This window comes from Notolepis coatsorum, assembly GCF_963971535.1.
Source record: "Notolepis coatsorum genome assembly, chromosome: 14".
Taxonomy (NCBI): domain Eukaryota; kingdom Metazoa; phylum Chordata; class Actinopteri; order Aulopiformes; family Paralepididae; genus Notolepis; species Notolepis coatsorum.
The window spans coordinates 62,935,559-62,951,321 of record NC_140178.1 but is presented as its reverse complement, the minus strand read 5'-3'; the positions used below and the strand labels follow the sequence as shown (position 1 = coordinate 62,951,321).

The 15,763-nt window shown below is 46.1% G+C and overlaps 1 protein-coding gene across 1 annotated transcript in view; it reads left to right on the top strand.

Moving 5' to 3' along the window:
• The window catches only part of syngr1a (synaptogyrin 1a), a 103,824-nt gene that overhangs the window by 38,311 nt on the left and 49,750 nt on the right, over nt 1–15,763 (top strand). The window contains exon 2 of the mRNA XM_084329419.1: nt 13,999–14,236. Within this exon, the coding sequence (XP_084185545.1) occupies nt 13,999–14,236 (238 nt within the window). The remainder of the gene's footprint in view (nt 1–13,998; nt 14,237–15,763) is intronic.

Below are 15,763 nucleotides of genomic sequence, written 5' to 3'. Positions count from 1 at the left end.
AGTATAATATTTATAGTTGGTCCCTAAAATGAAGGGGAGTGATTGAGGAGCCTGACACCTGGGAGGAATGGTGGTGTTGACAGTGAACAACAGGGACAGCAGTGGTCGCTATAGCTTACTTGTAGATGACCTTAGATAGAAGTAAGACTGCTGAAACTTGACAAGTTCTACTAAAGTGAAATATCCCTATTAATCACATTACCCTTTTTGACCCGAAAAGCCTCCTTCCTATAGTTACTTTGACTTCCTCCCAGTGGCTGGTGTGTTTATTTACATTCCTGAAACACATGCACCACAGGGCAAATAGTACCATGACCAGACATCCCCTGAATGACCCTGAAAAGTTATTTCATAATACAAAGTTTCCGAATGAACTTTTGAATTAAACCAAGTTGTATGCATTGATAAAGGTAATTCCTAGCTTTATTGATTAGCTTTATATGCATTACATATATACAAAGCTTTATAACGAACCACTCCGAATTATGTGGGTTAAGTCAAAACTCGTCCTAACTAATTATTGCAAGTTCACATTGTGTTTTCAAAGCTTAAAGAGTCTCGACAAAGACCAGTGGGGTGAAAACACAAGCCGCTGCTCAAATACAGTATCAAATGACCCTTTTCTCTCCCAAGTCTTCTTCTAAATCCTCCAGTCGACGAATGCTCGGTATTACCACCACTGGTTGACAATACAACACAATACTGCACAATGCAATGTTGCAATAATTAGTTAGGAAGTTTTTTTATTTAACCCTCAGAATCCACATTGGTTCGTTACAGAGCTTTGTATGTAATGTTATAGAGATTTGTATATACTGTATGTAATGCACAAAGTCTTTCCCAGCACAAGTAACGTTCATGTTACACAGGTCGAGCTACGCATGCTTTGCAAAGTACTTTCCATAGACATTTTGTGAACACAGCATTTGCTACGTTATGTTCATATATAATGCCTAAGTTACGTATTATATTGGACATATATGTATATATATACATATATATCGACATTTAATGCAGAGAAATCACAGGAATCTTGCTAAATTACAAGCCCCCGCAAATATTCTGGAATTTGGTTAAATGTGCATTTATTTTTGGACATTTAATGTGAAGAGATCACAGGAATTTTGCAAGCCCTCGCAAATATTACAGAGTTTGGTTAAATTTACATTCTATATTGCCATCGTAAGATCATGATTTCCTGGAAGGACTGGAACTCGAACATTAAGCTTAGGTGCTGTTTCCACTGACCATCCTTCCACTGGACACCAGGAGCAGGACACCACCAGGCTGGTTGAGCAGCCTATGCTACAAAAACAAGAGCAAGAGTGATTGAGAGAGATTGAGAGAGATTGAGAGTGATTGAGAGTGAATTAGGGTGATTGAGAGTGATTGAGAGTGATAGAGAGTGATTGAGAGTGATAGAGAGTGATAGTGATTAAGAGTGATTGAAAGTGATGTGTCGTTGACCCACTTTGATTTTGCACCAGCCCACATCCTTCTGGCTATGACTATTGCCTTGTCTCCAGTCCACTGGCCAGGGTTTAGCCATACTGTGGCCTACTGTATCTGGCACACATACATTAATGTATTATTATATTAATAAATTATTATATCCCTATGGTTACTTCTTACTACATTATTCTAGTGAGTTATGGACTTTACTACACTATTCTATTTATATGGTTATGGACTTTACTACATTATTCTATTAATTTGGTTATGGACTTTACTACATTATTCTATTTGGTTATGGATTTACTACATTACTCTATCTGGTTATGGATTTTACTACATCATTTTTTTCCTATGGTTAAGGACTTTATTACATTTTACTACATTATTCAATTTATTTGGTTATATACTTTACTACAGTTGTTTTGACTTCACTACAGACATATGGCCCTCATTTATCAACAATTCTTAGAAAGTGTTCTATTTTCGTTCTTAAGCACAGAATTTAGAATGTGTGTACGTACAGAAAAATCGGGATTTATCACACGTGCGTAGACGTGTCCCACGCACACTCTGTGTTGATAAATACCATTTGTTCTTAACGTCTATGCTCGTGCATGATTATCCATATATGGTCATGAAACACCCCCATGGGATGTGAAATAATGGACTAAGCCGAGCGAACTCTGAGAAACTTCACTGAGAGCAAGACTGATCACTGAGGTCTAACCAACTAATTCAAAGTATACAGCATTTCCCGTTGTGAGCAATCTTATTTGGAAACATGACACACAGAATAATAGTATTTAGCGTTTTATTTTAAACAATATTTGATTGTATGATTATAGATATTTTTTATCCAATGAAGTTGTCACGTTCACACCTCACAGACAACTCCGCTGAGGAGGAGGGAGCGTGTAGACTATCTTCGGTGCGCCGGGAGCCAAGGATGTTGACTGACCGTATGGTTATGTATATAACCATAGTTATATGAGTATAGTGACGGTCTGAGTCTACTGTAATACTCTTCCATATCAGTATTAGCACTGAATACATTTTCACATGCACCTTTACACACCTCATCTGCCTGGCCACACCCCCATCCGCTCCTCTACATAAGCAGGGGTGTGGCCATACTAACAGCTTCTTTCCAAGTCTTTCACCACAAAGGCAAGACCACGGGGTCCTCAGTGAGTCCGACGCAGAGCGTCACTATACTCATATAACTATGGTTATATACATAACCGTATGTTATATATCGTATAGCTCCGCTCTGCGTCTACTGTAATACAGGAGCTGAGCAGAGCGGAAGCTCGACAAATGTACCCGCTGAGGCCCCCCACAACCATCAGAACCGGGGAGGACCCGAGCCCCCGGTCCCCCCTAGCGGAGGATGGGAGGGTATCGGATCCGACTGTGCGAAGAGGAGTTTAGCAACTCAAACGCACAGGGTGAGCAGACCGTGGGACTTACCCACGACTACACAAACGCGCAACCCACATGCCATTAGGGAACGAACGGAAAGGAACAAAACCCCCGTTACAACCCCTAATATCACGGGGTCAAGAGCAAAAGCCCAACCCCGTGGCAAGGCCGTAGCAGCGGAGCGCGAAGGAGGACCCAGACCCAGGAAGGGACTGGACCCCCCGGAAAAGGGGGCCTGGAGAGGCCAACAACGCCGCAGCATCGAGACCCCACCAGGCGGTCACTAGTGACACCACCCCCCACATCGCCAGCGTATTCGAACAGGGCCCATCCAAGAGCAGGCCCTTACCCCCTACAGCACGCCGCCCCGAAGCACTCAAGAGGCTACACCCACAGCGGGAGCAGGCAGCACAACGGGGAGACGACCCCCAAAAGAGGTCGATCCCTCAATCCAGGCAACAGGCCACTCGACCTGAGCCTGGAGCACTGCGGACTAGACAGGCGCCAAAGGGGTCTGCTGAAACAGCACCCCGGCGGAAGGGGCGTATGCTGGCATGCTGTGCACCATGTCGCAGCCTCCACAAAAAAACCCTCGACTCTCTAGAGGGGCCGAGGCAGAGAAGGCTGACAAGATTGGCAGACGTCATGAAAGGTGCGGGGGCACACTCACAGGTAGATGGGGCCAAACCCGGCCTACCCCGAGAGTTGCTCCGCTACCAACACACCAGGGAACCAACCACCCCCTTGTGTGAGGGGTAACACGTAGTAACATAACCACGAACATCTCCATAACGTCAAACCCTGCAACGCCCGGGCCGACCCGGCATTTCCCCCCCGAAAAAAGCACAAGTCCCTCAGGGTACCAGAACAGCAGATCTGCGCCCCGGCGGACAACGGGTTAACTGACCTGGTCCGGCGTGACCAGAATCAGTCCTGTGTCCTAATCACGCCGCCATCCCCAGTCCCAGGAGGGGGGTAGGTACGCGTGTCGATCCAAAACATTATAGAGGGCGCCACCCAGACAGTCCCCTTCGTACCGTGCGCGGTGGCCCACCCCAAGGGCGTGAGACCCCTCTACCAATGCTTTGATCTATTCTGTTAACATACCCCAGATATGAACGAGAATTCGTCGAGACAAGCCGAGTACACTGGCGCTCGGAAGAGACAAACTCCATCCCAGTTGCCCCATAAAAACGCCGTTTCAATGATGAGAAACCAAGGCGCGCAAGCCCATGCGTGGTTCCTATCAGAAGCACCCAGGGCCAGCACTATGTACACGTCGAGACCCAAAACATATCAATGGACATTCTAACAAGAACCCAGATACCGTTCCTCCAAGCCGCCTGGGAGAATGACAAGAAGCCGCTTTTTTCACAGAAAAAATACGGACATGGGTCCTATACGACGCAGCTGAGGGAAAACAACACCCGTCAACCATGCTCCATAAAAGAGGGGACGGGGAGCGACGTACCCTATGACGGGGGGAATCCCATGACTCAACCGACCATTACAGGCGAGGAGTCAGGGAATTCCCTAAACAATACCCCGTCAACCTGCTCCATAAAGGAGGGGACGGGGAACCCCCAGAGAGACTTCCCACGTGAGCAATACATTGAAAAGACATATTGCAACATTGAGCTATGTAACAATTGGACTAGGACTCTCCGAGGAGGAGGCTCTGAAACTCTGAGGAGGCTCCCTCACTGAGAGGGAGGCTCTGAATCTGCCTGAGGAGGAGGCTCTGAAACTCCCTGAGGAGGAGGCTCTGACCCAATCTACACACTACTAGTAGGGAGCAGAGCAGAAGAACAAATCGTCTCTACTGCATTGAATCACCTACCAAGCTCAATGCACATACAACAGAGCAGAACTTCTTTTTAAGTTCTACTCACCTTGACAATCTGAGGAGGAGGCTCTGAAACTCTGAGGAGGCTCCCTCACTGAGAGGGAGGGTCTGAAACTCACAGGAGGCTCTGAAACTCCCTGTAACAGAGGTCCACAACATGGAGCCTGAATAACTCACGAAAGTGTCACAACCAATAGAAACGCGGCCAGTGACGTACTCTATGGCGCGGGGAATTCCGTGGCCCACCGACCAATATGGCGTGGGACCAGGAAACTCCCTTCCCCCTGCCCCCCCTCCCTACCCTGTGACGCACTGATCCAGCAACGTGACAGGAAGCCCGAAGGACAGGAGGTTTTGACCCCTGACCAATCAGAAAAAGGGGAGGAAGGTTTTACCAGTTCACCCCCTCATGACCCTTCACCCCTGATACGATGCAATGACAAAGCAGAGCCATGACACCAGTCATAGCGTGCTACATGAAGCGTTAACAGATTCACATAGACTCATGTGCGAACCTGCCATCTGAATTTTTACACCTTTCCTAAAGGAAGAAAAACACAGACCAAGAGAGGCCCCCTTTAAGGGCCCTGGTACAAGAGCTTACACATGTGACTTCTGTAGGCCAACACCTAACCCAGTTGTGGATCTTAACGACACACACAACATCACAACAAAAAAGGCAAAAGTACACTCTCACTACCGTAAGAGGAACGCCATTTTTCATAACGAGAGAAGACACAAGTCCTCGATTAAGTACTGGCCACAGGCCTTGCTAAGTCCACATGACAGCGCACAAACAATCTTTTCTAGAAAAAAAATGCTTCTCTAAGCAGGAGCACAACCCCAGCAGAAGCTGAGGGGTTACACCGTATCCCCACAACCATAGTGAAACAATATATTGTAAACAAAATCATGTTTGAGGGGAGGGGGGGGCCCAGGGAAAAACCGGGGGGAAAAACCACCCTTCACCACCTTACCCCTGATACGACTCTGTTGTTAATATGTGAACACGCCACGTGTTTATTGTCATCACAAGCTGAGAGAGGGACTCACCCCTCGATCACATGCCACTATGCATAGCTTTGCAGGGTTATTAACCCAGCCAGTTGTGAGCTCAACTACGTTGCCTAACATTACATGAACACACAACTTCTCATCATACAACAAAACCAGTTCATTTTTACTCACGTAAAAAACAATGCCATTTTCTAGGTAGAGAGAAAGCTATACCAGCGATCAAGACAATTCACACACAACACATGTCGCATCCCCAAATGTAGTGAAGCAACATACGTTTTGGAAAAAACATCGTTTTTACAAAACATTCAGAAGAGAATGAAGAAAGAGGGGAGAAGTGTCCAATGGACCCTTACCTGCACCAATGAAGGCAGGCTGAGAGGACCGCAACACTGGTCTCCACATTGACGAAGGTCCTCGCTGGCGGGGCAAAAGAAGCTAAGACGCCCCCCTCCAACAGCCGATCATGGTGCAGGGCCGACTACATCCTCTGTCAAAGATGACGTCGTAGTCAGAGTGTTATGGCCTGCTATTCTCACGGCTAATGTTCAACGGTGTAGCATAGGCTAACAGCTAACTCCAGGCTAACTGGTAGCTCAACCCAGGTAGGACGCAAGCTAAGCAGCTATCACCGAAACTGTACAACGAGAGAACACAATATAGGCCAACCCACTTCCCTCGCGCTGGGTAACTTTCATCTTGAAAGGTGGGGCCTCGCACGGTGACAGAGAGTATCCGTTCGTCCAGAGATCCGGGGGTTTGAACCGCAGATTCGGATACGGTCCCAGGCAAATAGAGCTCCCGATGAGGAGCTCATGTATCGTGGGCGTCAAACCAGAACCCTCTCCACGCCGCTAAGAGGCAGCAAAAAGGGTACCAGCCTGGAGCCGGCTTTCGTAAGTCATGTAGCCATTCCCCCCATAGCAACACAACTGGCGCTCGCATATCAAAACCATCACTCACCCGGAGAGGCAGCTAGCTCTCACAACAGCCGAGCGCCTCTCAAGCAAAGTCCAACTGCAGAGCGGAGGTAATACCTGTCCAACTGCAGCTTGGAGGAATGCAGGTGGGGATTAGGCCAGCGACGCGAGCCCCTAATACAAAAATGCCGGTGGAGGTCAGAATGATCATCATCTTCTAGACACCCCAGTGGCGAAGTCATTATCGCTGTATTTCCTCGAAAATAGTGAGAGAGAAAACAAAGATATAATGTCAACGTAGCTCCTTCATCGTAGCTCCTATTCCTTTCTTCAATATTTCAGCAGTCTCAAAGTGTGGTGTATACAGGCACTTGCCGTGGTGAAAACTAAAGAAGGAGCTGTTAGTATGGCTACACCCCTGCTTATGTAGAGGAGCGGATGGGGGTGTGGCCAGGCAGATGAGGTGTGTAAAGGTGTGTAAAATGTGAACTAATGTGCTAATACTGATATGGAAGAGTATTACAGTAGACGCAGAGCGGATCTATATGATATATAACCAGTCCTGCTACAGAACCAGCACATTGACAGAAATAAATGACAAGCTGACCCGACATTAAGCAGTGTAATGACTGAAATGAAATCAATTTCAGCAGGCCAACTCTGCGCTCTACAATGCCTATTGTGCGCTCGTGAGCCCGTGGTTCTGGTCAGAGTCATTATGGCTTCAGTGATAACCCTGATCTGCATTTAAGCAATGTTTTAATTATAGGTACCCCAGTAATAACATACAATTGAATTAAATAGAATTAGGCCTGAATGAGTCGTGTTCCTCCCAGCCACCGGCAACGACATTATCAGCCAAAATGCGCATCGCAGATTATCTGTACATTGACCGAGTGGAATCCCGTTCACATTACTGGATTTGTTTATTGATGGAGCTTTGAAAGCTACATGGGTACAGTCTATTGCTCCGATGATGTTGGGTAACCTGGCGTAAAATCCTCTCTTGGCCTCCTGTTATTGATATATCGATATTGTATGTAGTTGGGGGGGTTGGGGAAATTACGACATCGACATCCAACACTGCGTTTTGCTCCACGCTCCAATTTGGGTCTCAAATTGCGGTACAAATCAAGGAGAATGTGTCTCGGGTAGCGGACTATACTTAATATTATTATGTTCTCTCTCTGCAAATAGACTGCCCTATATCTCTGAAAACATCTGAGCGCACACCGCGAGAAGTATTCCTATAATAACGCTATGAACCAGGCTGAATTCATTCGGAAATACCTATTCCAAATGCTATTTAGGGTTTGACAATAATTACATTAATGTCGCTATTTTACAATGAACTATAGTGAATTACGGGTCATACAGAACACGTCATTGTTTAAACGAATGCATGAAACTAATGAAAGCATAATGCATAATGAAAGCATAAAACGTCCGTCTGCAGTCTTCATATTCTACCGCTGGGCGCCAGGTACGCATGGTCAGAGCTGTGCGTATATATTTAAAGTCAAGCACACGATAAAATAAATCCCACACTTGCTTAGAAATGATCGTACGCACGGGTTACACACATATCTGTGCGTACGCACCATTGATAAATGAGGGCCGTGGACTTTACTACAGTTGTTTTGACTTCACTACATACATGCACTTTGTGCTGGTTACTACGCATTTGAGTTGCCAGGGGAAACCATCCTACTGGTACAGTACATTGTAATGTGGCCCTTTCAATGTGTCTCCTGAGTTGGTAAGTCTGAGCAGGGGCGGACCTTCCTACAGGCGATATAAGAGGGGGCCTGCCAATTTTTTTTTTTTTTTTTTTGCGCAGTTTTGGCGCCCCCCTCTATATCTGCAACCATTATGTTTACAAAAAATTCTAACATAAGGGAAAATGAGCCAAAAATCTAAAACGGTCGGTCGGTCTGAGCCTCAGCTTTAGGTGTTCACAGTCAGAACATGCTAGAGCGCTGTGCATTGATGGGTATCGGTCAAGTGTTTATAGAATTGAGCGTTGAGGAAAGAAAGACTAACGTTAGAGAACTATGAAGAGGCAAAAGCCATCCGGCCATCCAGTTTAAAAAGAGAAGAAAAGAAGAAGACGAGAAATGTGCCAAGGTGAAAGGTATGCAATTTTGTACAACTTCCAAGACCTGCCACACCAAGAGCTGATGAAGCAAGCAGAGGCACTTGTACACACCTTAAACCATGGAGGGCAATCTGATTTGGATGGGAAGGAGCTGGCTCAGGAGTTGGACAATTTGATGTGATTGATGACTTTGCAGCGAGGAAGGCCAGAAGGATTGCACTGTAAATGGAAACCAGTAGGAGCTACAGGCTAACCTTGAAGTGTGATGATAGGGAGTGGAATGTAAATAGTTCTTTAGACAAAGTGAATTTGTAATTTTTATTTGTTTTTTGTTTATTTAGCATATTATATTTTGATTATATATGTGTAACATATTTTACAATACATAATTTTCTTTTAAAGCAAATTTGCACGTTATTTTATTGTTTGTTATTATTATTATTATTGTGTGTTAGCTAAGTTGTTTATTTGTTTTAATTCTTTAGTGTGCACTTTACATTTATTCTTAGCTCTTGTTCTTGCTTGTAAAAAATAAAGGTGCAGTACTTTACTGTATAACTGTTAACCCTTTCACTGCCACACGACGGAGGGTTAACCCTTTACTATCACACAACCGACGGTCGTGAAAGGGTTAACCTTCGGTGTATTGTCGCAGTGAAAAGGGTTAACCGGTTGGTAGCGCGGCGATGTTTAGACTTTTTGGGGGGGGGGGGCGGGGGGAGGCTCAGACCGACCAACCGTTTTAGATTTTTGGCTCATTTTCCCTTATGTTAGAATTATTTTTATGTAAAAATAACGGTTGCAGATATAGAGGGGTGCGCGCAGGGGGGGGGGGGGGGGGGGCAGTGGTGAATCTCGCCTAGGGCGCCAAATGTGCTAGGTCCGCCCCTGAGTCTGAGTACCACTAGTCTAGAGTATTCAAACTGGTTTGGAGTATTGAAACTGGTCTAGAGTATTTAAACTGGTTTAGAGTATCCACCCATTCTGCTTGGCCTGTAAGTGCTGGTATTAAGGGCTGGTGTGTTTGTATGTTGCACCGATAGGCAAGTTGTGGATTATCCTCCCCCTACCTTCCCCCCAGCAAATCACACCCTGTACACACACACACACACACACACACACACACACACACACACACACACACACACACACACACACACACACACACACACACACACACACACACACACACACACACACACACACACACACACCTACGCACACACAGACACACAGGCACACACACACAAACACTTTCACATACTTTCACGCTAACACACACACACACACACACACACACACACACACACACACACGCACACGCACACACACACACACACACACACACACACACACACACACACACACACACACACACTCCAGCAGATTAGCAGTGTGTCAGGTCCGGTCTGTGGATCACAAGATGAGGACCCCACGTGGCGTTTAGAACAGTGCCTGCTTTCAGTTCGCCGCCAGGCTACGGGTCATGTGACCCAGACTGGAGTCGTGTAAGTGCCAGGTTACAGGTCATGTGACCCAGCCTGGAGTCATGTGACCACCAGGTTACAGGTCATGTGACCCAGCCTGGAGAAAATAAATTGGCATCTAACCAGAGTGTAAATGTAACAGTAAGGTGCAATAACAATATACAACGTACAGGTGATTAAACTGGATATAAAATATATAGATTAGTACTACTGAGTATAGTGCTGATCAGATGTCAGAATCAGATGTATTAGAGTTGTAGACAGTATTACAGTAATATGTACAGTGATACAGGTATAAATACACTATGGTAGTAAGTGATACTGGCCAGCACCATAACTAGTAAGAGTAGGTAAGGGATATGTACAGGTATAGTCAAGTCAAGTCAAGTCAAGTCAAGAGTTTTATTTGTCACGGTATACAAGTATACAATGAAATGCGGGGGGTCTTGCCCGCAACGATGTGCATAATACAATAGTAATATATAATAGATTCCAATAGAACGACATTGTGCAATAAAACAAGTCAACAGAGTAGGGCATATCGGTATATGTACATGAGTTATTTACAGAGCATGGTAGGACATGCTAGGTCCTGTGGTAGTGCAATACACTGTTAGCTACGGATGAGGCACTGGATCTTTATGTACATGCTATATTTTACAATCTCAAGTTATACTATACTATTCTTAAAGTGACCTTTCCTTTTGGAAAGTGACCATAAGTGTGAGCGTGTGCAGCATGAGTGTGTGTTTGCTCATGTTAAAGTGGCTGCTAGTGTGTGAGCGTGTACAGTGTGTGTGCGCATGTGTGCTTGTGTGTGGAGAGTTCAGTGTTCAAGGCTCTGATGGCCTGGGGGAAGAAGCTGAGCCGAAGTCTCTCTGTCCTAGTAGCTGGTGTTCGCAGGCGTCTGCCTGACCTCAGCAGCATGAACAGGCTGTTGTTGGGGTGGTGAGGGTCTTTCATTATTCTGCAGGCTCTGGATTTGCACCTCTTGTTGTATAGAACCTGCAGGGGTGGTAGTGCAATACCCGTGGTACGCTCGGCTGAGCGCACCACTCTCTGTAGGTAGGGCCTTCTTGTCCTGTGCCGTGCTGTTTCCATACCAGGCAGTGATGTTTCCAGTCAAGATGCTCTCTACAGCTCCGGAGTACAAGGACTGGAGTATCTTCCCAGATACTCTGAACTTCCTTAACTGTCTCAGGTCGTAGAGGCGCTGCTTCGCCTTTTTTTACGACTGAGTCTATGTGTGTTGTCCATGTCAGATCCTCTGAGATGTGGACCCCCAGGTACTTAAAGCTGCTCACCCTGTCCACGGTAGCCCCGTTTATCCTCAGTAGTGTGTGTGTCTCCTGCTGTCCTCTCCTATAATCCACGATCAGTTCCTTGGTTTTACTAATGTTCAGGAGCAGGCTGTTGTCCTGGCACCAGCGTTCCAGTACCTCAACCTCCTCCCGGTAGGCCTTCTCGTCGTTGTCCGAGATCAGCCCCACCACCACTGTGTCGTCCGCAAACTTCACTATGGAGTTGGAGCTGAACTTGGCCACACAGTCATGTGTGTATAGTGAGTACAGCAGAGGGCTCAGAACACAGCCCTGGGGGGACCCGATGCTCAGGGTGATGGTGTTGGAGGTCTGACCCCCCACCCTGACCGCCTGGGGCCTTTCACTCAGAAAGTCCAGTATACAGGCGCTCAGAGCGGAGCTCAGACCCAGCTCGATCAGCTTGTCCACCAGTCTGATGGGGACTATGGTGTTGAACGCTGAGCTGTAGTCAATGAACAACAGTCTCACATAGCCCCCCTTCTGGCGGTCCAGGTGAGAGAGTGTGCTGTGCAGTACTTGGGAGACCGCATCATCAGTGGACCTGTTTGGCCTGTATGCAAATTGCATAGGGTCCATATCACTGGGGAGGGAGGCACAAATGTGATCCTTGACCAGCCTCTCAAAACATTTCATGGCCACAGAGGTGAGTGCCACCGGTCTGTAGTCATTGAGACCTGTTGGGGAGGATTTCTTTGGTACCGGGATAATGGTAGACATCTTGAAGCAGGCAGGGACCACTGACTCCGCCAGGGATCGATTAAATATGGTGGTGAACACAGGGGCTAGCTGGTTAGCACAGGACTTAAGTATACATTCTGTTATTCCATCTGGGCCAGCAGCCTTTCTGGTGTTCACCTGCATAAATGCTCTTCTCACACTGTGTACCATCAATGAGAGAGCGTCCCCGCCCCCCCGCGGATGCCCCCCCCCCTCCACAACAGCCGGCGCGCCAGTGACATCACTAGCCGTTGAGCTAGCATTGTCACTGTTTGCACCAAACCGAGCGTAGAAAGAGTTGCGTTTGTCCGCGAGAGAGGCATCGTCGCTTCCCATTGAGAGGGCGCTGGCTTTGTAGTCAGTTATCGTCTTCAGTCCCCGCCATAAGCCTCTATATCTGTAGATATACATGTAGTATCTACAGATATGTAAAAAGGATTATATGCAGGTATATTCAGACAGATGTGTATATACATATACTGTATATATATACAGTAGGGCTGACCCCGATTAGTCGAATAGTCGACTAATCGATCGAAAGGAGCCGTAGTCGACTTATATATTTTGTATCATTCTTTCCAAAAGAAAAGAGGCCTAGAAGCGTGGCTAGCGCTAATGGCATGCATACCAGAGGCTAACTGCCTAAGAAAACAGGCACAGAGGCACTGAAAGAGGATTTCACCCATCTAATGAACACACTAGACTAGACAAATATCAAGATGTATCCATCAGTGGACCAATTGCATGCTTTCGCAGAGAACAAGAAGCCTTCTGTAAAAAATTATACTTTTTTTTTTCATATATATATTTTTTTTCCATAGTCGACTAATAGTCGACTATCGGCTAATTTTGGCGACTACAAGTCGACTATACAAATCCTTAGTCGGGGACAGCCCTAATATGCAGTATATATTTACATATCTATTTTCATATGTATATATAATGTAAATATCTATAGATGAAACAGACATCTCCTCGGTGTGTGTGTGTGTTCCACAGGGAGACTGGGAGACACAGACAAGGGCCTGTAAGCAGATAAGGAACGGGAGAGAGAGCCCATTCGAGGTCATCATCCACAGAGGCGCTTTGGCAGTCTGGCCATCATTTAGAGAGAGAGAGCCGTTGCTATAGTAACGAGATAGTCACACGACGGAGGGAGTTCGACATTGCGAGAGGTAGAGAGACTTGAAGACATTAAGCTGTGGGTTCTTCCGGGTTTGAGTCAGACGAGCAGACAAGCGTTGACAGCGAGACAGCAGAGATACCTCCACCCTCCTCCGAGGCTGGAGGGTGGGGGAGGAGTGACCACGAGGACAGAGCTAGCTACAAGCTAACATAACAGATAACAGGACAGGCTTCGGCTATGGAGCTAGTCCGCAACCATCAAGCAAGATTATTAATTTAGTTTCTTCACCTTTCAAAGACTTTCAATTTGTTCCATCTTGTACAAGTCTTATGTTTATGAAATAAACATAACCATCAAGGAAAGAGACCACATTTCCAGTGTTGATTCTTCTGATTACGGATGTATCAACGGGGTGATACAGTGTGTGACAGCCAGTAAACACAACGCAGAGGGACGTCACGGAACAGCAGGTGACGGGTTGATTAGAGGCTGAAGAACCACGTTTTCTAACTCTAGTTAGCATCTTCCAATAGAAATTAATGGAGTAGTTAGTGTCTAGCTAACCTGTTTCTCTCTCTATCTCCACAGCTCTTCTCTGTAGTGATCCTGGGATGCATGTCCAACGAGGGCTACGTGAACCGCCCGGAGGAGGTAGAGGAGTTCTGTATCTTCAACCGCAACCTGAATGCCTGTAACTATGGCATTGCCATGGGAACGCTGTGTTTCCTCTGCAGCACTGGCTTCCTGGCGCTTGATGCCTACTTCCCTCAGATCAGCGGAGTCAAAGACCGCAAGAAGGCTGTCATGGTCGATATCGGAGTCTCAGGTCAGATTAACTACCAGCACTGTTTGTGGGTTAGAGGCAGGTTTTTGCTGGACCCACCAGGGCCGTAGGGTACTACGACTATGCTTGCACCTCATGGTACCAAAGCACCTCAAAGGCACTAAAAACCAAATTACAAACATCTCAAAACAAACTAGTCAGACTACTGCTTGACCTGACTCCTAGAACCCACCTCACCCCTGCCCACTTTGACAACCTAGGATGGCTTAGAGTAGACGATAGAGTACAGAAACTTGCAATGGGCCTGGTCTACAAGATACACTACACGACCAAGGTACCCATGTACATGTCAAAATACTTCCCAAAGGTCAGTGAATACCACGATCACAACACCAGAGGGAGCTCCACAAATCATGTTAAACCCAGATTCGGCTCAAACAAGGGACTAAATACGTTTCACAATTATGCCACATCAATGTGGAACGCCCTACCCAAAGCTGTAAAGGAATGTGAATCACTACCCACTTTCAAAGCTTTTTGTATGAAGAATCAGAGTAGACTTTAGTCTTTAGTCTATCTGTAGCGGAAAGGTGAATATTCTAACAGTTCAAATAGGATCGTACTGATGCGGCTGGGTGGTAACTATCATTACACATGGGCAAAACAGAGTCCATTCTCTTCGGTTCAAATAACAAACTCAGCAAGACCGACGGCTTCTCAGTTACAGTGGGTGACAATATTGTCACACGGAAAGATGAAATTACCTACCTGGGTTCCATCCTAGAGGCTAATCTTTCCTGTGACAAAATGGCATCCAATGTAATAAAAAAAGTCAACCAACGAACTCGATTCTTGTACCGGATCTCCTCTCTGGTAAACAATACCTTGAAGACTCTGGCAGGAGCACTCATTCAAGGGTACTACGACTATGCTTGCACCTCATGGTACCAAAGCACCTCAAATGCACTAAAAACCAAATTACAAACATCTCAAAACAAACTAATAATAATAATAATAGATTGGATTTTAAGAGAGAAGCGCATTTCTCAGACTCAAGGACACTGTACAAGGAAAGGATGGAAAAAATAAGAAATAAAATTGAAAACCCACCTCACCCCTGCACACTTTGCCAACCTAGGATGGCTTAAAGTAGACGACAGAGTACAGCAACTTGCAATGGGCCTGGTCTACAAGATACACTACACGACCAAGGTACCCATGTACATGTCAAAATACTTCCCAAAGGTCAGTGAATACCACGATCACAACACCAGAGGGAGCTCCACAAATCATGTAAAACCCAGATTCAGCTCAAACAAGGGACTAAACACGTTTCGCAATTATGCCACATCAATGTGGAACACCCTACCCAAAGCTGTAACTTTGTAACTTCAAAAGCACTCTCAAAGAACACCTACGGGAGACTGCAATTCGAAACTGGCCCCTACAAATGTCCTAACCCAGTTGTACAATAAAGACCAAGACCATGGCTTTGTCAGTATTCCAATGTACAGTGCCCCCCCCTACCCAACCCCCCCCCTCCAATGTACTGCCCCACCCAACCCCACC